The sequence below is a fragment of the Lynx canadensis genome, chromosome D3 (genome assembly GCF_007474595.2).
Source record: "Lynx canadensis isolate LIC74 chromosome D3, mLynCan4.pri.v2, whole genome shotgun sequence".
Lineage (NCBI taxonomy): Eukaryota > Metazoa > Chordata > Mammalia > Carnivora > Felidae > Lynx > Lynx canadensis.
Genome location: NC_044314.2, coordinates 79,587,045 through 79,608,988, shown reverse-complemented (window position 1 = coordinate 79,608,988; position 21,944 = coordinate 79,587,045). Strand labels below are relative to the sequence as shown.

The 21,944-nt window shown below is 46.7% G+C and overlaps 1 protein-coding gene across 1 annotated transcript in view; it reads right to left on the bottom strand.

The window, feature by feature from the left end:
• KSR2 (kinase suppressor of ras 2) overlaps positions 1-21,944 on the bottom strand; it is a 432,131-nt gene that overhangs the window by 245,974 nt on the left and 164,213 nt on the right. Inside the window, exon 4 of the mRNA XM_032595418.1 lies at positions 7,976-8,489. Within this exon, the coding sequence (XP_032451309.1) occupies positions 7,976-8,489 (514 nt within the window). The remainder of the gene's footprint in view (positions 1-7,975; positions 8,490-21,944) is intronic.

Below are 21,944 nucleotides of genomic sequence, written 5' to 3'. Positions count from 1 at the left end.
CTAGTAGTGCAGTTGCTGGGTTGTAGGGTAGTTCTATTTTTAGTTTTTTGAGGAACCTCCATACTGTTTTCCAGACTGGCTGCACCAGCTTGCATTCCCACCAACAATGCAAAAGAGATCCTCTTTCTCCACATCCTTGCCAACATCTGTTGTTGTCTGAGTTGTTAATGTTAGCCATTCTGACAGGTGTAAGGTGGTATCTCATTGTGGTTTTGGTTTGTATTTCCCTGATGATGAGTGATGTTGAGCACTTTTTCATGTGTCGGTTGGCCATCTGGATGTCTTCTTTGGAGAAGTGTCTATTCATGTCTTTTACCCATTTCTTCACTGGATTATTTGTTCTTTGGTTGTTGAGTTTGCTAAGTTCTTTATAGATTTTGGATACTAACCCTTTATCTAATATATCATTTGCAAATATCTCCTCCCATTCTGTCAGTTGCCTTTTAGTTTTGCTGATTGTTTCCTTCACTGTGCAGAAGCTTTTTATTTTGATGAGGTCCCAGTAGTTCATTTTTGCTTTTGTTTCCCTTGCCTCTGGAGACGTGTTGAGTAAGAAGTTGCTGCAGTCAAGATCAAAGAGGTTTTTGCCTGCTTTGTCCTCTAGGATTTTGATGGCTTCATGTCTTACATTTAGGTATTTCATCCATTTTGAATTTATTTTTGTGTATGGTGCAAGAAAGTGGTCCAGGTACATTCTTCTGCATGTCGCTGTCCAGTTTTCCCAGCACCACTTGCTAAAGAGACTGTCTTGATTCCATTGGATATTCTTTCCTGCTTTGTCAAAGATTAGTTGGCCATATGTTTGTGGGTCCATTTCTGGATTCTCTGTTCTGCTCCATTGATCTGAGTGTCTGTTCTTGTGCCAGTACCATACTGTCTTGATGATTACAACTTTGTAGTATAGGTTGAAGTCTGGGATTGTGATGCCTCCTGCTTTGGTTTTCGCTATTCGGGGTCTTTTCTGGTTCCATACAATTTTTAGGATTATTTGTTCTAGATCTGTGAAGAATGCTGGTGTTATCTTGATAGGGATTGCATTGAATATGTAGATTGCTTTGGGTAGTATCGACATGTTAACAATATTTGTTCTTCCTATCCAGGGGCATGGAATCTTTTTCCATTTTTTTGTGTCTTCTTCAATTTCTTTCATAAGCTTTCTATAGTCTTCAGTGTATAGATTTTTCACCTCTTTGGTTAGATTTATTCCTAGGTATTTTATGGTTTTTGGTGCAACTGTAAATGGGATCGATTCCTTGATTTCTCTGTCTCTTCATTGTTGGTGTATAGGAATGCAACCAATTTCTGTGTACTGATTTTATATCCTGCAACTTTGCTGAATTCATGAATCAATTCTAGAAGTTTTTTGGTGGAATCTTTTGGGTTTTCCATATAGAGTATCATGTCATCTGCAAAGAGTGAAAGTTTGACCTCCTCCTGGCCAATTTGGACGCCTTTTATTTCTTTGTGTTGTCTAATTGCAGAGGCTAAGACTTCCAATACTATGTTGAATAACAGTGGTGAGAGTGGACATCCCTGTCTTGTTCCTGACCATAGGGGGAAAGCTCTCAGTTTTTCCCCATTGAGGATGATATTAGCGTTTGGTCATTCATATATGGCTTTTATGATCTCGAGGTATGCTCCTTCTATCCCTACTTTCTTAAGGGTTTTTATCAAGAAAGGATGCTGTATTTTGTCAAATGCTTTCTCTGCATCTATTGAGAGTATCATATGGTTCTTGTCCTTTCTTTTATTGATGTGATAAATCACGTTGTTTTGCAGATATTGAACCAGCCCTGCATCCCAGGTATAAATCCCACTTGGTCCTGGTGAATAATTTTTTTAATGTATTGTTGGATCCAGTTGGCTATACCTTGTTGAGGATTTTTGCATCCATGTTCATCAGGGAAACTGGTCTATAGTTCTCCTTTCTAGTGGGGTCCCTGTCTGGTTTTGGAATCAAGGTAATGCTGGCTTCACAGAAAGAGTTTGGAAGTTTTCCTTCCATTTCTATTTTTTTGGAACACCTTAAAGAGAATAGGTGTTAACTCTTCCTTAAATGTTTGGTAGAATTCCCCTGGAAAGCCATGTGGCCCTGGACTATTGTTTTTTGGCAGATTTTTGATTACTAATTCGATTTCCTTACTGGTTATGGGTCTGTTCAATTTTTTTATTTCTTCCTGTCCCAGTTTTGGTAGTGTATATGTTTCTAGGAATTTGTCCATTTCTTCCAGATTGCCCATTTCATTGGCATATAATTGCTCATGATATTCTCTTATTATTGTTTTTATTTCTGCTGTGTTGGTTGTGATCTTTCCTCTTTCATTCTTGATTTTATTTGTTTGGGTCCTTTCCTTTTTCTTTTTGATCAAACTGGCTAGTGGTTTTTCATCATATGTTTTCAGTCTTACGTGGATCCTGAGAAACTTAACAGAAGACCATGGGGGAAGGGAAGGGGGAAAAAAGTTACAGAGAGGGAAGGAGGCAAACCATAAGAGACTCTTAAAAACTGAGAATAAACTTAGGGTTGATGGGGAGTAGGAGGGAGGGGAAAGTGGGTGATGGGCATTGAGGAGGGCATCTGTTGGGATGAGCACTGGGTATGGGTGTTGAATGGAAACCAATTTCACAATAAGTTTCATATTTAAAAAATAAATAAAAATAAATAAAAGAAGAAACTCTTACAACTCAATAGCAAAAAATCATCATCATCATCATCATCACCTGATTTTTAAATGGGCAGAGAACCTGAATAGACATTTTTTTTTTCCAAAGAAGATATACAAATGGCCACCAGGTTAATGAAAAGTGCTCAACAATGTCAGTAATCATCAGCGAGATGCAGATCAAAACTGCAATGAGACATCCCCTCACACCCATTAGAATGGCTATTATCAAAAAAAGACAAGAGATGGTAAGTTCTGGTAGGGATATGGAGAAAAGGGAACCCTCGTGCACTGCTGGTTGGAATGTAAGTTGTTGCAGCCACTATGGAAAACAGTATGGAGGTTCCTCAAAATAATTAAGCTGGAATTACCAGTATGATCCAGTAATTCTACTTCTAGGTGTGTATCCAAAGGAAATGAAATTCCCATCTTGAAAAGATACCTGCACCCCCATGTTTGTAGCAGCATTATTCACAGGAGCCAAGACATGGAAGCAACCTCAGTGCCTATCAATAGATGAATGGATAAAGAAAATGATACCCACATGTGTGTGTGCACAATGGAATATTATTCAGCCCTGAAGAAGGAAGGAAATCCTGCCATTACAACATGGATGGACCTTGAGGGGGCATTATGCTGAGTGAAATAAGTCAGAGAAAGACAAATACTGCATGATGCCACTTACATGTAGAATCTAAAACCATCAAACATAGAAACAGAGTTGAATGTGGCTGCCAGAAGTTAGGGGTGAGGGAAATGGGGAAACACTGGCCAAAGGATAAAAACTTCTCATTGGAAGGTGAATAAGTTCTGGGGACCTAGTGCACAGCCTAGTGACTGTAGTTAGCAACACCGTAGTACATACTTGAAAGTTGTTGAGAGAACAAATTGTAAATGTTCTCATCACAAAAGAAAAATTATGTGAGGTGAGGTGATGGATGTGTTAACAAAACCTAATTGTGGTATCATTTCACAATACCTATGTGTGTTAGATCATCACCTTGCACACCTTCAATGTACATAATGTTATATGTCAACTAAAGCTCAAGACAGCTGGAGAAAACCCCCAAAGGTCAGCCTCTCTCACTTCACCTGTTCAACGTAGAGCAAAGATCATGTGTCGGAACACATGATCAACGTAGAGCAAAGATCATGTGTCCAAAGAGCACAGGGAGAGGGGAGGAAGATGCACAGTTGGGAGAAACCACAGCTTCAGACTACGAGTGACCGTCATATATGATCGTGCCTTCCACCAAAATCACTTAAAGACCTTCCAGTGCCTTATCAAGGGAGAAGAATCACTGTCTACAGCATGGCTTCTGACAGGGCAAACTATAGCCTGGGACGCCAAACCCAGCCAGGCGGCTATTGTGACAAATAAAGTTTTATTGAAACATCACCATGTCCATGTATTTACCTATTGCCTATGGCTGCTTTTGCTACCATACCACATGGCCCGCACGGCCTGAAATATTCACTATCTGGCCCCTTACAGAAAAAGTGTGCCAACCTCTAGCTTTCCTGCCTAATTTTAATTTTTTTAACGTTTATTTATATTTGAGAGAGAGAGAGAGAGAGAGAGAGAGAGAGAGAGTGGGGGAGGGGCAGAGAGAGAGAGGGAGACACAGAATCCGAAATAGGCTCCAGGCTCTGAGCTGTCAGCACAGAGCCCAATGAGGGGCTCAAACCCACGAGCTGTAAGATCATGACCTCAGCTGAAGTCAGACAGTTGACCAGCTGAGCCACCCAGGCACCTCCCCCCCGACTTTTTTTTAACTTTTTTTTAATGTTTATTTACATTGAGAGAAAGAGACAGAGCACGCTTCCTGCCTAATTTTTTGTCGTTGTTACTGTAAAATATATATAACATAAAATTTACCATTTTAGCCATTTCTAAGGCTACAGTTTCAGCGGCATTAGGTACATTCACATTTTGTGTGACCATCATCACCATCCATCTCCAGAACCTTTTCATTTCCAAAACTGCAACTCTGTACCCAGTAAACACAAACTCCCAGTAAACACAAACTCCCAGTAAACACGAACTCCCCGTTCCCCTCCCCCAGCCCCCGGCACCCACCCTTCTACTTTTCCTTTTGTGACTGGCTTCTCCTACTTAGCATACCGTGTTTGAGATGCATCCACATCGAAGCATGTGTCACAATTTCATTCCTTTTGACGGCTGAATAATATTCCACCGGGTAGAGAGGCCACATTTTGTTTCTCCACTCATCCGCCCATGGGCACCTAGGCTGCTGCCACCTTGGGGCTGTTGTAAATAGTGCTGCCTCCTGCCTAACTCGAGTCGCCTCCTGCATCGCATGCCTCGGTCCCGTAGCCACAGACGCCTTCTGTCACCTTCTGTCAATTCCTCAAATGTATCGTGCCCCCTCCCGCCTCTCGGTTAGAATACCCTCCACCTCTACCCCTTCACTATCTTAGCTGCGTCTTAGCCTTCAGTCTAAATTATCACTTCTGGGAACTCGCCCTGACCAGACCCCTCCCCAGTCCTCCCCCCCTCCACCTCCCTGCCAGTTCAAACTCGATCAGCTCTATCTGGTCATGAGCTCTGATGGTGTCCTGCCCTGCACCTTTATAGCCCGTAACACTGTGCATAAGCACTGGACACAATTTCATAATACTTCTGTGTGGTTATTTGATTAATGTCAGACTTCAAGAGGCCAAGGCTATGTCTTTTTTTGCTTCCCATTATACCCCCACCGACTAGCCCAGAGCCTAGAACAAACCACAGTTCATTAATTCTAAGAGACACGGATTTTTACATTTATAGCAGGATGCAACTGATAACCAATGTCTTACATCCACCTGCATACGGCGATGAGCACTCACAAAACACTGGCTCCATCGGTGAAGACGCTCAGAGGCAGGTGCCCTCTGAACCCCCAAAGGGGTGGCTGAGGGCAACAGAAGTGGTCAGGTGGGAGTCCAAGAGAGTCCTGGGACCATGTCAAAAAAGCAACACTTCACAGACATGTGGGTTCTCTATTGCGTAAGACAGGAGGAAGGGAGAGGGTCTGAGATTGGGACAGGCCCCCTGAGTCCTTCTGCATACCTGCCCAGGCTGGAGAGCCAGCCCTGGATAAATGCCCGAGTCAAAGGCAAACGGGCACAGCTAGGGAGTGGGGGTCAGGAAATCCCTGAGAGCCCTTGCAATGTCACAAGAAGCCAAAGTGAAGGTCAGATTCAGTCAGGGCCTCTGCACTTTGCTTCCTACAGAAGTCCGGGCCAGCCCTGCTTGCCTTTGGCTCCTCCCAGGACACTCTATGGTGTCTGTGGCTGGTCTCAGCCCTCACATGGGCCTCCACATACTAGGAATGCAAGGAAACTCTCCCCACTGCCCCCCCACATCCTAGCTGCAGGGATCCCAGAGCAGGGATGCGGGGCTCTTACATACACCAGGTGCCAGATTCAGACTCCTTATGGTATCTCCCGGCAAGATCACAAACTATCATTTTATCTTCTATGCCTTCATGGCGATTTTGTCCAGTGTAAATTTTTAAAACATGCTACCCACTTTCGTAAGCCTGCTTAGCATGTTTTCCCATTTTTAACACACTGAGAACCGGGGTGCCTGGATGGCTCAGTCGGTTGAGCGTCTGACTTCGGCTCAGGTCATGATCTCACGGTTTGTGGGTTCGAGTCCCGCGTCAGGTTCTGTGCCGACAGCTCGGAGCCTGGAGCCTGCTTCCAATTCTGTGTCTCCCTCTCTCTCTGCACCTAACCTACTCGCATTCTCTTTCTCAAAAATAAATAAACGCGAAGAAATTAAAAAAAAAAAAAAAAAAGACACTGAGAACCTCCAAAGGCTGCAAGGCACCTGGCCACAGTCAGCCTCTGAGGGGCCCTGCAGAGAGCTTCCCGTCCCCTCCTAGCAGCCAGTATGTAGCTACAGACACCATGTCACCCTGCCAGCAGCAAGATCCTCCCCAAACCAGAGCCGGGTGCACACGGTACCCACTTTCATGATTTTCTCCCCTGGTTGCCTGTAGGCTGACCCTAAGCTTCTGTACCAAGACCTCTGCTCCGATAGTCTGGTTCTACTCTCTGACCCACCCCGACCTGGACGTGCCTTTTCATTATAAGCACCGAGCGCGTCCCGTACACATGCTGCCCAGCACGGCAGCCACTTGCCCTAAGGGGCCATTGCACACTTAGAATGCAGGGAGTCTGGACTGAGAGGAGCTGTGGGTGCAAAACACACACTGGATGTCGAAGACTTTGCATGGAAAAGAGAATGCAAAACATTTCCGTGTTATCATCTTACAGTGATTCTATGTTGACGTGGTAATATTTTGATATATTGAGTTAAATGACACCTATTATAAAAAACATCACTTGCTTTGGGGCGCCTGGGTGGCTCCGTCGGTTGAGCGTCCGACTTCGGCTCAGGTCGTGATCTCGCGGTCTGTGAGGTCGAGCCCCGTGTCGGGCTCTGTGCTGACAGCTCAGAGCCTGGAGCCTGTTTCAGATTCTGTGTCTCCCTCTCTCTCTGACCCTCCCCCGTTCATGCTGTCTCTTCCTGTCTCAAAAATAAATATTTAAAAAAAAATTTTTTTTTAAAAACATCACTTGTTTCTTTTTACTCTTTTTTAATGCAATACTAGAAAATGGAAGGGTAGGTGTGCAGCTCACAGCCTATTTCTAGGAGCATCATTGGGATAGACTCCGCAGGGGCCGGCCAGCTTTCCCTGTCAAGGGCCAGATGGCAAACAGTTTCGGCTTTGCAGACCACACTCAACTCAGCCTTGCAGCACAAACCAACCACAGACCACACACACCGGAACGGTCCTGGCTGTGTTGCCATCAATGCAGATTTGGCCCCCAGGCTGTAGTTTGCTGACCCCAACTGAGGAGGACCCATACTGTAAAAAGGGTCATTTCTGGGGCACCGGGGCGGCTCAGTCGGTTAAGCCCCGGACTCTTGATTTCAGTCCAGGTCATGATCTCAGGGTCATGAAATGGAGCCCTGAATCCAGCTCTGCACCAAGCGTGGAGCCTAAGACTCTCTCCCCCCCCCCCCACCCCTCCTCTGCCTGCACCACCACGTAGCTCTCTCTCAAAAACAAAATAAAACCTTAAATGAAAACAAAAAGTTTTTAAAGGGTCACTTCCGGGAAATGCTATTCATCTTCTCACGGGCCCTCCATGAAAAGCCACCTTTCATTCAAGTGAAGAAGAGAAACACAAGCGCCTTCGAGGCTCCACTAACCTGGCACGGTCCTGGGGCCATGAAGCAGCCCCCAGAAGCCCCGGGGCTCAGCGGCCCCAGGGCACCCACCAAACACACTTACTTGGGCGTGTGGGCCTCGTCTACACGGTGACCCAGCTGGAATTCGTGGGACTTGCTCCGATGCAGGGCGGTGAAACCTGGAATCAAGTGGATCAGTTTCCGGGAGGAGGGCGGCGGGGTCCCCGGGGGCTTCAGCTTGTTCTTCCTCCTCATGGGTGGTGTGCCGGGAGGGGTCACGGTGGTGACGATATTAGGGGTGCGCGGCGGGGTGCGGACCGCGTGCCGCTGCCGGGGCGACGGGGGCAGGGAACGGTGGCCTGACTCCAGCGGCGGTGGCGGGCACAGGCCCGGGTAGGGGTCCACGGTAAGCCTGTCCACATGGGTGTACACGGGGGCCCCGGGCGAGGGGCTGGCGTGACAGTAGTGCTGGACGCACTTGGCCTGGACCCTGGGGCTCTGGGAGAGGTGGGTGCGGATCCACGGCGTGGGCTCCGGGGGGCACACGGGGTTGTTCTCCTTCCCCGTCTCCGTGGTGGGCCACTGGATGGTCCAGTCTTGTTTGGAAAGGTTGCCTCCTGAGTTGGAATAAAGGAGCAGAGAGACAACAGATAAGCCTTGACAAAGCCTGGCAAGTTACAGCACGTGCACGTTCCGGCGTATGCACGTTCCAGCGTATGCACGTTCCAGCGAACGTACCTTACGGCGTATGCACGTTACAGAGAACGTACTTTACACATGCACGTTACCGTGAACGTATCATACGGCGTATTCACGTTAGAGCGTACGCACGTTACAGCGAATGCACTTTACAGCATGTGCGCGTCACGCTCTATCCACACTGTGCGTGCATGCTACGCCTTATAGACCTTACAGCCTATGCACATTACATCGTATATACACTGCGCTGTGTATGAACACCACACCATGTTCATACTATACTGCACACACCATTTACATAAATCTATCCCCCTTTGGCTCCTCCAGAGAATGAAATCCCTTTGCTGACTCTCTCACTATAACCCCCACTCAACAGCCTTGCCTACCTGCTCTCCTGTAGTTGTGGAGCCCACAAGTCAAATATCCAGAAAAGCAAAGGAGTGAATTCTCGCTTTTGAATTTCCAAGGATCTTAATTCCAGCAGCTTCAGGATGATTGATAGGATTTTCGAGGATAACCTTTCCCTTACGTAGCAATTTTAACAGCTAGCCCCTATATGAGATACAGGAATTCTGCAGAAGTCAAATTTGCCCTGACCTCCTTCTCAGACACTGCACCAACTTCTCCCAGATCTGCTGTGGCTGTGTGCTCGGTCAAACCCTCATCCAACACTTTCTTTCTTTCTTTCCTTCTTTCTTTCTTTCTTTCTTTCTTTCTTTCTTTCTTTCTTTCTTTCTTTCTTTCTTTCTTATGTTTATTTTTGAGAGACAGACACAGAGCACAAGCAGAGGAGGGGCAGAGAGGGACGGAGACCCAGAATCTGAAGCACACTCCAGGCTCTGTGCTGACAGCAGAGAGCCTGATGTAGGGCTTGAACCCACAAACCATGAGATCATGACCTGAGCCAAAGTCGGACGTTTAACCACTGAGCCACCCAGGTGTCCCATCATCCAACGCTTTGTGAATGCACCAGGCACTTTGCTCCAGAAAGGCATAGCGGACCACACCCAGTCCAGGCTCTCTGGTACCCTAGGTTTAATATTCCACTTAAGGAGAGACACAATAGACCAGAAAACACAGTCATGAAAGGATTTCAGAGGGTGATGAGTGCCGGGAGCGGGGACAACCAGCATGGATGTGATAAGAGAATTAGTAATGGTGAATGGTTACCAAGCTGTGGTTCCTGCCCACTGCAGAACACGACTCAGCCACAAAACGGAATGAACTACTGAGCATGCAGCAACCTGGGTGACTTTCCAGACAACTGCGCTGAGCAGAGAAAGCCAATCCCAGAAGATCCCATTCATATTCCATTTTTGAAATGACCGCATTTTAGAAATGGAGGATAGATTGGTGGTTGCCAGGGTTTAGGGCTGGAGGACACAGGCGGAAGGGACACACACAAGGGACCCTTAGAGCATTGGAACTGTCCAGTATCTTCACCGTGGTGAAGGACACGTGATCCCACACAGGTGACAAAGTTGCATAGAACTAAATACACACACACACACACACACACACACACACACACGAGTACACATAAAACTGGGGAGACCCGGACAAGATCAGGAGGTTGCATCAATGTCAATAACCTGGCTGTGACACGGCACTACAATTTTACCAAAAGTCACCAATTGGGAGAAACTGAGCAAACTCGACAAGGGATCTGTTGCGGGCTGAATGTTTGTGTCCCTCCAAAACCCTGACATTGACATCCTAACCCCCTACAGTGATGGCCTTTGGAGGTGGGGCCTTTGGGAGGTAACTGGGTTAAGAGAGGTGGTGAAGGTGGAGCCCTTATAAGGAGATGGGGAGACAGGAAGTCCGAGGAAGGAAGGGCCGTGTGAGACCACAAAAGTGGCTGTCTATCAGCCAGGAAGAAGACCCTCCACAAGAAAACATCTGCCAGCACCTTGATCTTGGACGTCCAGCCTCTAGAACGGTAAGAAATATTGTCTGTTGGCTAAGCCACCCAGTCTGTGGTATTTGTTTTAGCATCAGGATCACTCTGTATTATTTTTTTACAACTGCATGGCAATCTACAATTAGCTCAATACAAATTTCAACTGAAAAAAACTAAAAGTAAAAGGGTTGGGGGTGGGGCTGGCTTTAGGTAGAGCATTCAGCTCCCTAAGGAAGCCCCATTTAAGCTGGCATTGAGGACAAGAAGGGGATCGCCAAAAGCCAAGGAAAGAGCATACAGGTAGGAAGTAGCTTTTTTTTTTTTTTAAGTCCTACAGCCGTTTATTAGGGAAAGAATGGAGGCATTAAAAAAAATCCCCAGGGGCGCCTGGGTGGCGCAGTCGGTTAGGCGTCCGACTTCAGCCAGGTCACGATCTCGCGGTCCGGGAGTTCGAGCCCCGCGTCAGGCTCTGGGCTGATGGCTCAGAGCCTGGAGCCTGTTTCCGATTCTGTGTCTCCCTCTCTCTCTGCCCCTCCCCCGTTCATGCTCTGTCTCTCTCTGTCCCAAAAATAAATTTAAAAAAACGTTGAAAAAAAGAAAAAAAAAATCCCCACTGTCTGAATGCAGCTTGGGATTTTCAGCCCTGGTATAAGTTAAACCAAAAAATAAAAATAAAAATTCCAATTGCGCATTAACATTTTCTCACTCCTCCGCCATACTGAAAGGGTAAATATCAATGTGGTCTATATGCACAGACTCCATGCTAAGTGGACTCCTATCTACGTTAGGGCAGGTACTTTCCTAGGTCCCTTTTCGGGGTGCCTTCTCGAAGTCAGTGTGCCCAAGGTGTGGCAACAATAGGGTGGGTGGCTCAAGGAGAGGCTGAAGGGACAGGTGAGGGACAGACCACCAGGACCGTGCACCAAAATGCAGTGTGGGTTATATGCCAAGTTCAGTGGGAAGCCATTGAGAGTTCTGATGGGAGGTTCCTTTCTCGAAGATCCTGCTTGGACAAGGAGAGCCCATGAAAGGTTTTGCAGGGCTCCAGGCGAGAGGTGTCGCTGGTCCCCACGTGGGTGGTGGTGGCTGCGAAAAGAGAAACCAGTGGGGACCGCTGCATGCAAAAGCAGGACCTGGCAGAAGGCGATCGAGTGGCCCCCCCATCACGGGCCAAGGAAGAGATGAGGGGCAGAAATAAATTCCAGCTCGTGGCCAACTAGCAATAACGAGAATAATTACTATAAGGACCATAACAAGAGCTGATTTATAGAACATTTGACAGTTTGCAAAGTGCTTTCGTGAAGACTGACTCACTGCCCCATTTTTAATTAAAACTACCCATTTTGTTATTATATATTCATTATAGAAAAATTAGAAAATTCAGATAAGGAAAAAGGCAACGTTGGTCTACAGCCCAGCCATCATCCCTATTAACGTTTGGCTGTGGAGCCTGCCAGATGGTTTGCTGTGCATATTTTTTTAAGAAGTGCTGTAAGATCTTGTTTAATGGTTCGTCTCTGCTTTCTTCACTTGTAATATTAGGGCTGCTTTACATCTTATTTAATATTCGTAACTCTGTGCGCAGAGGGCCATTTTGATCTCTACTTTGTAGATAAGGTCATGGATGTGCAGAGACGAAGATGTACCGAGGTCACACCAGAGATGGGGACTGGCAGCTGGGATTCAAACCCAGGGCCTGGGCCACCTCAACAACCAGGACCCTGGGGCATCGACACAGAGGGCTGGGATCCGCATTCACCGAAGGCCCTAGGCCATCATGGATGAGCCAGATGGGAATAGATACCAGAGCAAGGACTCATTTCTGACATGGCTCTCCCTTTTCCCTTCTCCCAGACTTTGCCAGAACATTCTATCAAAGTCACCAACACTATGGTGGTGCGTCAATCTCGAAATTCAGACATAAATACTATTAGCCCAGTGACTAAGAGAGCCAGCTCTGGAGTCTTATGACTTGGCCCTATGTCTGGCTGTGCGGCCCTGGGGCACTCGCCTAACCTCTCTGAGTCAGCTTTATCACCTGCAAAATGGGACAGTAGGACCTGCCTCCGGAGAATAGTATGAGGACATATGTGATAGCACAGGACAGCACCTGACACATGGCAGGAACTCCATAAATGTCAGCTACTCGTATTGTGATTCTCAACACCGTGGTGCTAAGTTGTTACCTCCCCTTTAAAGAGTGTGCACTTGTGTGGAGACGTGTCGTGCCACAGATGTTACCACCATCCTGTGCACCTTCCGGAAGCTGACGCTCAGAGAGGCTGAAGAACTCTGAGCGCTGGAGGCAGACAGAGTCAAGCCCAGACCAGCTTCTCTGTTACCCGGAAAGCTCTGGCTTGATTATCTGCTCAGAAAATATAAACTCGTTGTCCGATTCACCTAAATAAAATATGTTTAAAAGAATAAATCTATTTTTTAAATTGTCTGAATCATACACTGCGTTCTAAGGCCACAGAAAAGTACCGTGGGCGTTCTTGCTAGAGCTCTTCCCCCCCGCCTCCAGGGAAATGGACAAAAATATGGGATTGGGACTCTGAGAGATCTGGTTTAGAACTCTGGTGCCACCAAGGACCAGCTCTGTGACCTCTCTGAGCCTCAGTGTTGGGGTCTGTAAAATGAGAATGATCATGGTTCCCTTGTACGGTAAGGATTAAATGCATTCATTCATCTGAGTATTTCACAAATATTTTTTTAAGTTTATTTTTAAAATTTTGTTTTTGAGAGAGAGACAGAGCATGAGTGGGGGAGAAGCAGAGAGAGAAAGAGAGGGAGACACAGAATCTGAAGCAGGCTCCAGGCTCTGAGCTGTCAGCACAGAGACTGATGCAGGGCTCGAACCCATGGACCACAAGATCATGACCTGAGCCAAAGTCAGAAGCTTAACTGACTGAGCCACCCAGGCGCCCCTATTTCATAAATATTGGAATGCCTCTCGTATACCAGCCACTGTTCTAGGCACTGTGATAGGCCGATGAATTTAAAAAGACCAAGATCCCTGTCCTCTAACAGAGCACATGTTCTTAGTGGGGAAACAGATTAAAGGGGGGATGAACAAATAAATGACATATATAATACATTGTCTATAAGATGTCATATAAAATATCTCATCTTTGAGCCAGTGGTAATAAATGCTATGGAGGAAAAGAAAGTGGGCGCGGCCACAAAAATGTGCTGGGGGACTACTTCAGACAGACCAGGGTGAGGAGGGACAGTGGACACAAGCAAGTATCCGAGTGAGGGAGGAGTGAGTTAACGAGATAAAATGAGTCGCGTCATCAGCACAGAGCCTGGACCACCACATGAGGCAGGCCAATGGGCAGATGGTTGAGGGTGCTGGAGACGTCTATTCTGGATGCCTGCGACTCACCCGATTTGCTCCTCGGGTACTCCCAGCCCCTGGGGTGGGGGGGGGAGGTCTGTCTTTCCCCTGCCCTCAGGATGCTCATGGTCTGGCACGAAGACCGATAATGAAACCATCGCTGTAATTCCACGCCCAGGTACAGACCCAAAGGCAGTGAAAGCAGACACCTGAACGCTTGTAAGTGAATGTTCACAGCAACATGAAGCGCAACAGGCAAAAGGTAGAAACAACCCAAATGTCCACTGATCTGACAAACGGATACACAAAATGTGGTATGCCCATGCAATGGAATGCTATTCAGCCGTGAAAAATAAAGTACTGGCAGGTGCTACAGTTTGGATGAACCTCAAACACATTATGCTATGTGTAAGAAGCCACATTACATACGATCCCGTTTATGAAGTGTCCAGAACAGATCTATAAAGACAGAAAGCAGATTTGTGGCTGCCAGGGGCTGGAGGGAAGGCGGAATGGGGAGCTAGTGTTTAATGGGTCCAGGGTTTCTCCTGGGGTGACAAAAATGTTTGGGAACTGGAGAGAGGTGGTGGTTGAATGCATGAAATGCCATGGAATTATTCACGTTACAATGGCCATTGTTCGGGGTGCCTGGGTGGCTCAGTTAAGCGTCTGACTTCAGCTCAGGTTATGACTGGCCATTGTTCTGTGAGCTTCACCTCGATTACATAAGTAAGTAAGTACCCACGATGTGGCAGAGAATCTGACGTCAGAGGAAGTGCAGGTGGGAGCACACGTGAGCGACCCAGCTCCTGGTGGAAGGGTAGAGATAGGCATCCCAGAGGACGTGGTACCTACACCCAAACCTTGAGGTTGAAAGAGAACTTGCTAGGAAAGGAATGGAGTTCAGGGTGGAGGAAGGAAGGTCGAGACAGAACAGCAGGGTCAAGGCCAGGAGATGGTCAAACATGATGGGTTTGGAGGAAAAGCAGCTCAGTGTGGCTGGAGCTCTCTGGAGGGAGGAAGAAATTCAAGCCAAGACTGGAAATAACGACTAAGGAGGACCATGCAGGGACTTGCTCTCCTAAGTGCAGGGGACTATTGAGAGGGAGGGGTCAACATGATGGGATCCCCTGCGGCTAGCCTCCCAAAGGAAGGTGGTCTCCTGCAGAGCTCCTTCAGACCTGCAGCAGCCGTCAAACTGGGGAACAGAGGAGGCTAACGCTCTGGTCCGCCACACCACGCAGCCGTGAGCCCAAGGCCCGGACATCAGCCCTATGCTCATGCCAAGGGAGGGGCTGGAACTTCCCCCAACCATAAACGATCGAAGCCAAGTTCCTTCCTGGCCATTCGGCTAGATCCACAAGACCTGGGCCCCCAAATCCCTGCTCATGCCAAGGGAAGGGCTGGCTTTCCCAACAGACAAATGTTGAGAAGTAGTCTGGGGCTGGAAGTCAAAGTTCTGCCCGTCATATCACTGTTATATCCCAGCCCCTGATCACACCCCGGCAGGGGCTGGTGCTTCCCCGATCATGTGGCTTAAAAATCACATAGCCCAATGGGGTCCATTTGCCATCAAGTCCTGCTGGAGCCCAGTGGGATGGTCCTGTCCCTCTGTGATTAAAGCTGTCCCAGAGACCCGGGGGCATGGCTGTGTGGCCATCCATTCTTTGTTTCTCTAATTCCAGTATAGTTAACACACGGTGTTGTATTAGGCTCAGGTGTACAATATAGTGATTTGGCAGTTCCATACGTCACCCTGTGCTCATCATGACAAGTGTGCTTCTTAATCCCATCACCTAGTTCCCCCATCCCCCCACCCACCTCCCCTCTGGTAACCATCAGTTTGTTCTAGATAATTTAGAGTCTCTTACTTGACTTCTCTCTGTTTCCCTTGTTCATTTATTTTGTTTCTTCAATTCCACATATGAGTGAAATCATATGGTACTTGTCTTTCTCTTATGTCACTTAGCATTATACTCTCTAGCTCCATCCATGTTGCTGCAAATGGCAAGCTTTCATTCTTTTTTTATGGCTGAGTATTTCATTGTATATATACCACATCTCCCTCATCCATTCATCAATCATTGGACACTTGGGCTGCTTCCATATCTTGGCTATTATAAATAATGCTGTTATAAACAGAGGGGCGCATATAATTCCTCTGAATTCGTGGTTTTGTATTCTTTGGATAAATACCCAGTAGTGTGACTGCTGGATTGTAGGGCAGTTCTATTTTCAACTTTTTGAGGAACCTCCATACTGTTTTCCAAAGTGGCTGCACCAGTTTGCATTCCTACCAACAGTGCATGAGGGTTCCCCTTTGTTCACATCCTCGCCATCCAGCTGTTGTTTCTTGCGTGTGTTGATTTTAGCCATCCTGACAAGTGTGAGGTGATACCCCGTTGTGGTTTTGATTTGCATTTCCCTGATGATGAGCGAGGATGAGCATCTTTTCATGTGTAGGCATCCATTCTTGTGGCTCAACAGGACATAATCAGGGAAGGGGAGGGAAGGGACACGATCAGATGAGCGTTAGGAAAGCTATATGGGCCAGAGTATGGAGAAAGCACTGGACAGATCAGAGGTAGCAGCAAGCCCAGCCTGAGGCCACTGAAGGCATCTAGATGGGAGATGATAAGGACCTGGGGCAGGGTTGGGAGAAGAAGAGACATGGATTGAATGGGCACAAGCAGAGGAGAAAAAAATAGCTAACATTTATTGGAAACATACTGCGTTTTTGACACTGTTGTGTAATTTACATGTAAAAGAATTATATAGCTACACAACAATTCTAGGTAGTAAGCAAAGATCACTCCATTTTATAGATGAGAAAACTGAGGCACAGAGAGGTTAAGTGACTTGTTCAAGACCACACAGCTAGAAGGAAGACAGCTGGGGTTGGAGTCCACATCTTTAAACATGTCACTACACCAAGGCTGGCCTCCTGATTTCCAGCCTGGGACACATGATGGCTGGTGGCACTGATCACAGAGACAGGAGGTACAGGAGAGGGAAACTGCAAAAAGGAGGTGGCGAGCTCAGGGTCACACAGGCTGAGCCTAAGGTTCCTGCAGGACATCAAGGGGAGATGCTGGGATGTTACAGAACTTCCTGCCACCCCTTCTGCTCCCTAGGAGTCCTAAGACCGCTCCTCAGGAAGAAGTTATTTTTCTAGACTGAGAAAAATGGAGCATGAGATTGTAAAACCTCCTGGGTCTGTCCAGAAGTCAGGCTCATCTTAGATTTTTTTTTTTTTTTAACAAAGACATGATATGATTGAATCATGTTCTCCCTCTGTCTCCTCTCCCACCGGATCCCCGAGTCTCCAGAGCAGACATTCCATGGCCCTGAATTACAGATCAGGGACAGGAGGTAATGAGCACATCGCCCCACTCCGTGGCTCCCTCAGAAGACAGAGAGACAGCTCTGTGTTTGGAAGACTGGCTTTCGGAACGGAAAGAACAAGAATTAATTCTAAACAAACACCAAGCAAGGAAGCAGAACACCTCAACTTTGCAACACGATGCTTAGAAGTTAACTTGCTCTGACCTTGCCTTGCCATGACTGCTTCTTCAACTGTACAAGAGGAATCACGGCGGAGCTTTTCCCCTAGGCTTGCTCTGAAGATGATAAAGACAACGCAAGTAGACCATTTAGCGTAATCTCTGGCACCCAGCCAATGTTGCATAAATGTTTATGTAAAATGGGAGTAAAAGCATACTTTTCACAAGACGCCGGAGAGGATTAAAGAAAATAAGCATATAAATAAACTTGCATCCGGTGACTATATCCCTGCCCCTGCCCCACAGAAAACAAATCCATGAAGCCAAAGGCAATGAGTCCTTATGGTAGTTAAACTGTAGCCACCAAAAAGACACGTTGAAGCCCTAACCCTCAGTACCCGTGAGTGTGACCTTCTTTGCTAATAAGTTCTCTGCAGATGTAATCAAGTTAAGATGAAGTAACACTGGGTTGGGGGTCCATAAAGGCAATGATTGCTGGCCTTATACGAAAAGGACACGGGGGTACCTGGGTGGCTCAGTCGGTTAAGCGTCCGACTTGAGCTCAGGTCATGATCTCATGGTCTGTGAGTTTGAGCCCCACATCAGGCTCTGTGCTGACAGCTTGGAGCCTGGAGCCTGCTTCAGATTATGTGTCTCTCTCTTTCTCCCTCCTCCCCTGCTCGTGCTCTCTCTCTTCTCAAAAATAAATAAACGTTAACAAAAATTTTTTTAAAAAGAAAACGACACAAAGGAGACACCATGTGAAGACAGAGGCACAGATTAAAGAGGTGAAGATACAAACCAAGGAACGCCAAAGATTACCAGCAACCCCCAGAAGCTAGGAGAGGGGTGGGGAGCAGATTCTCCCCCCAGAGACTTCCGAGGGAGCATGACCCTGCCCATACCCTGATTTTAAACTTGGAGCCCCCAGAACTGTGAGGAAATGTATTTCTGCTGGTGTTATTTATTTATTTATTTTGAGAGAGACAGAGAAAGCATGAGCAGGGGGAGGGGCAGAAAGAGAGGGAGACAGAGGATCCCAAACAGGCTCCACACTGTCAGTGTCCATGCCTGGTGCGGGGCTCGAACTCACAAAGGGTGAGATCACGACCTGAGCCAAACCTAAGAGTCGGATGCTTAACTGACTGAGCCACCCGGGCACCCTTGTTTCTGCTGTTTTCAAGCACCTACTTTGGGTGGCTTTGTTATGGCAGCCCTAAGAAATGAATACAGTCCTCAGCCAGGAGCCAGGAACATTCACTGACTACAGGCTGGGGAGTTAGGATATAAAAGTTAGCATTTGGAGGGCACCGGCCAGACTCAGGGGGTTCAGTGCTCATCTTACCTGCCCTGTAATGTAGGTGTTATTGACCCATTTTATAAATGAGCTCCGGGGGGCATCTGGGGGGCTCAGTTGGTTAAACGTCTGACTTTGGCTCAGGTCACGATCTCGCAGTTCGTGAGTCTGAGCCCCGCATCGGGCCCTGTGCTGACAGCTCAGAGCCTGGAGCCTGCTTCCTCAGATTCTGTGTCTCCCTCTCGGTCTCCCCTCCCCCACTTGTGCTATGTCTCCCCCCCCCCACAAATAAAAATAAACATAAAAAAATAAAAAAAAATTGAAAAGAAAATAAATGAGCTCTGGATGAGTGCTAGGATGTGGCTAATGTCCCATAGTGGATAATAAACCTACACCTTCTCTTCCCTCTTTGTCACATGGCATCCTGCAATTGTGCTGGGACCCACCTTCCCCTGAAGCTTAAGAGTTCCTCCAAACACACACACACACACACACACACACACACACACACACCCTCCACCAGGTTCAAGAAAGCACCGAGTTGCCCCCAAGAATCCCTGCCCTAAAGTTGTTTTAAGTCAGAAAGATGAGAAGAGAGCAAGCAAGCTTTTCCCCTACCAAATTCTCCTCTCCATCAATTACTCTTCCTCTCCACCCCTGCATTTCAAAATCAGAAGTTTGGGAATGAAGAAGCCAAGTGCCTCATTTCATTATCCAAATTGCCAGCTGCTCGATTGACAGGGATGCGGCTTCTCTCTGCTGCAGCTTCAGAAGTGTGTTCACTGATGGGCTGTATTATATCAACTCTTCCCCTCTCTCCTTTGATCCTCTTTTTAATAAAGTCTGAGGGAAAAAGGTAATTTTTCATTTTAAATAGGGAAGGTGTGGTACCAAGGTGCTCCGGGGGTTATTAATCGTGGCTCTTGCTATCTTGTCATCCGTTTCTGGAAAATCGTTTTATTTCAAGTCTTGAAATGGGCGGGGAGAAGGGAATAGGTTTTAAGAAATGAAAGGTCTGAGGATTGATTAAAGACATTTCAAGGTGTAAGGGTTTTTCTTTTGACATTCTCCGATAAGGGACTAACAGAAATAAAAGCCATTCTCAAGGGAGAAAATGATTTCAGAAGGTCTAGGCAAGTGTCTAACTTCTTTGTCCCTTCCCATTAAAATTTTATAAACAGGCAAACGTGTGACTTAGAACTTGTCTGAATTTCAGAGCCGGCATCAGAATGCATATGTGCTTTAGCCCTTCAGAAGCAGAACTGGAAAAAGTCTGCTATTGCAGCCTCACCACTACTTGTAATTTTCGTGACTATTTCAAAGCACTTGTTAGTTTAATCCTTACAACTTCCTAACAAGAAACACAGCTTTCAGATGTTGGCTGAAAATATTAGATTGAAGTCACTGGAGGAACAACAAAAAAGTTTTTACTTTAATCCTCATAACTTTACAGCAAGAAACAGAACTTTTAGAGGTAGTTGAAAATGTTTCACTGGAGGGGCGCTGCCTGGGTGGCTCAGTCGGTTAAGCAATCAACTCTCGGTTTCAGCTCAGGTCACGGTCTCGTGGTTTCGTGAGTTCAAGCCCTGCGTCGGGCTCGGCACTGACAGCGTGGAGACTGCTTGGGATTCTCTCTTTCTCCCTCTCTCTCTGCCCCTTCCCTGCTCACGCTGTCTCTGTCTCTTTCAAAATAAATAAGTATACTTTAAAAAGTTAAAAAAAGAAAATATTTCACTGGAGTCATTGGTAAAGAGAAAAAGTAACAACAGTTGTTACTGACACTGATGACAGTTACTATTTATTGAACGCTATGTGTCAGATAGTGTCCTAAGTATTTTATATGCATACCTTTACATCATCCTCGTAAGACCCTGGGAGGAAACTTCTGCCACTGTCTCCATTTCACAGTGAAGGAAGTGGCAATTATCTGAGAGGCTGAGTTACCCAAGATCACACAGCTAGTAAGTGATGGAGTGTGGTTTCCAGTCCAGGTCTATACCCGTCACCATCACAACCTTCCAGGGAGCCTCCTGACACCCTCTGGAACCGTTTTACACAGACCTTCTAGATCAGCACCAGAAGCAATGCTGTCTGACCCTCCAAAAGTCAAAGATGACACCCGTGTTAGCCACAATTCCTGAAAAAGCGAAACCTGAAGCCCAGGAAGAATGTTTGCGTTTCTGGAAGCAATTGCAAAAAGAAGCAAATACGGACAAATGAAAAACACACAGTTGCCAAAGTAATTCAACACTGGCAAGAATCTTAATCTAAGATCTCATTAAAGAGCTCGGCGTCTAGCCAAGCCGTGGGTCCCACTGGGCACTGCTGCCTCCCCCCCCGCCCACCCCAGTGTCCCCACGTAGGAGCAAACAAATGCACGGACCCCAGTCTGGGCAAGTTATCTGGGAGAACAGACGGGGCAGGGAGCTTGGACTCTGACCCAGTAATGCCTCTCACACCCTGCTCGATACAGCATTTGCGACTTGATTACCCACCGAAACATCCAGAGGGATGAGCCTTTCAGTTACTAACTTCAGGGAAGCTTTCCCGTTCTAATGAAGTTTCTTCTCTATTTGCTAAATTTTAAACACAGAGGTGCAACTCACATCGACCATTTCAAAGTGTAGAATCCAGCGGCATCTGGTACATTTGCAATGTTGCCTCTATCAATTCCAAAAAAATGTTCATCGCCCCAAAAGAGACTCCCATACCCATGAAGCAGCCACTCCTCCTTCCCCCACCTCTTCCCAGCCCCTGGCCACCACCCATCTGTCTTCTGTCTCTCTGGATTTACCTATTCTGGATGTTTCGTGTAAATGGAATCATATAATATGCGGTCTTAGGTAACTGGCTTCTTTCACTTTGAATAAATGTTTTCATCCATGGTGTAGTAGGTGTCTCAGAATCTCCATTCGTTCTCACGGCTGAATAATAATACTCCACTGTCTGGCTATACCACATACTGTTTATCCGGTCATCAGCGGACGGACACTTAAGCTGTTTCCACCTGTGGCTATTATGAACAGTGCTGCTATGAATGTTTGCATACAAGTTATTTGTTCAAACACCTAGTTTTTAATTCTTCGGGGGTATATATCCTGGAGTGGAACTGCTGGGTCCTGTGGTATTTCGACGTTTTAACCTTCTGAGAAACCACTGACCTTTTTCTATAGCAGCAAGCACCATTTCACATTCCCACCGGCAATTACAAGGTTCTGATTTATTTTTCTTTATGTTTATTTATTTTTGAGAGCGAGCGAGCTTGCACACAAACAGGGGAGGGACAGAGAGAGAGAGAAAAAGAGAGAGAGAGAGAATCGGAAGCAGACT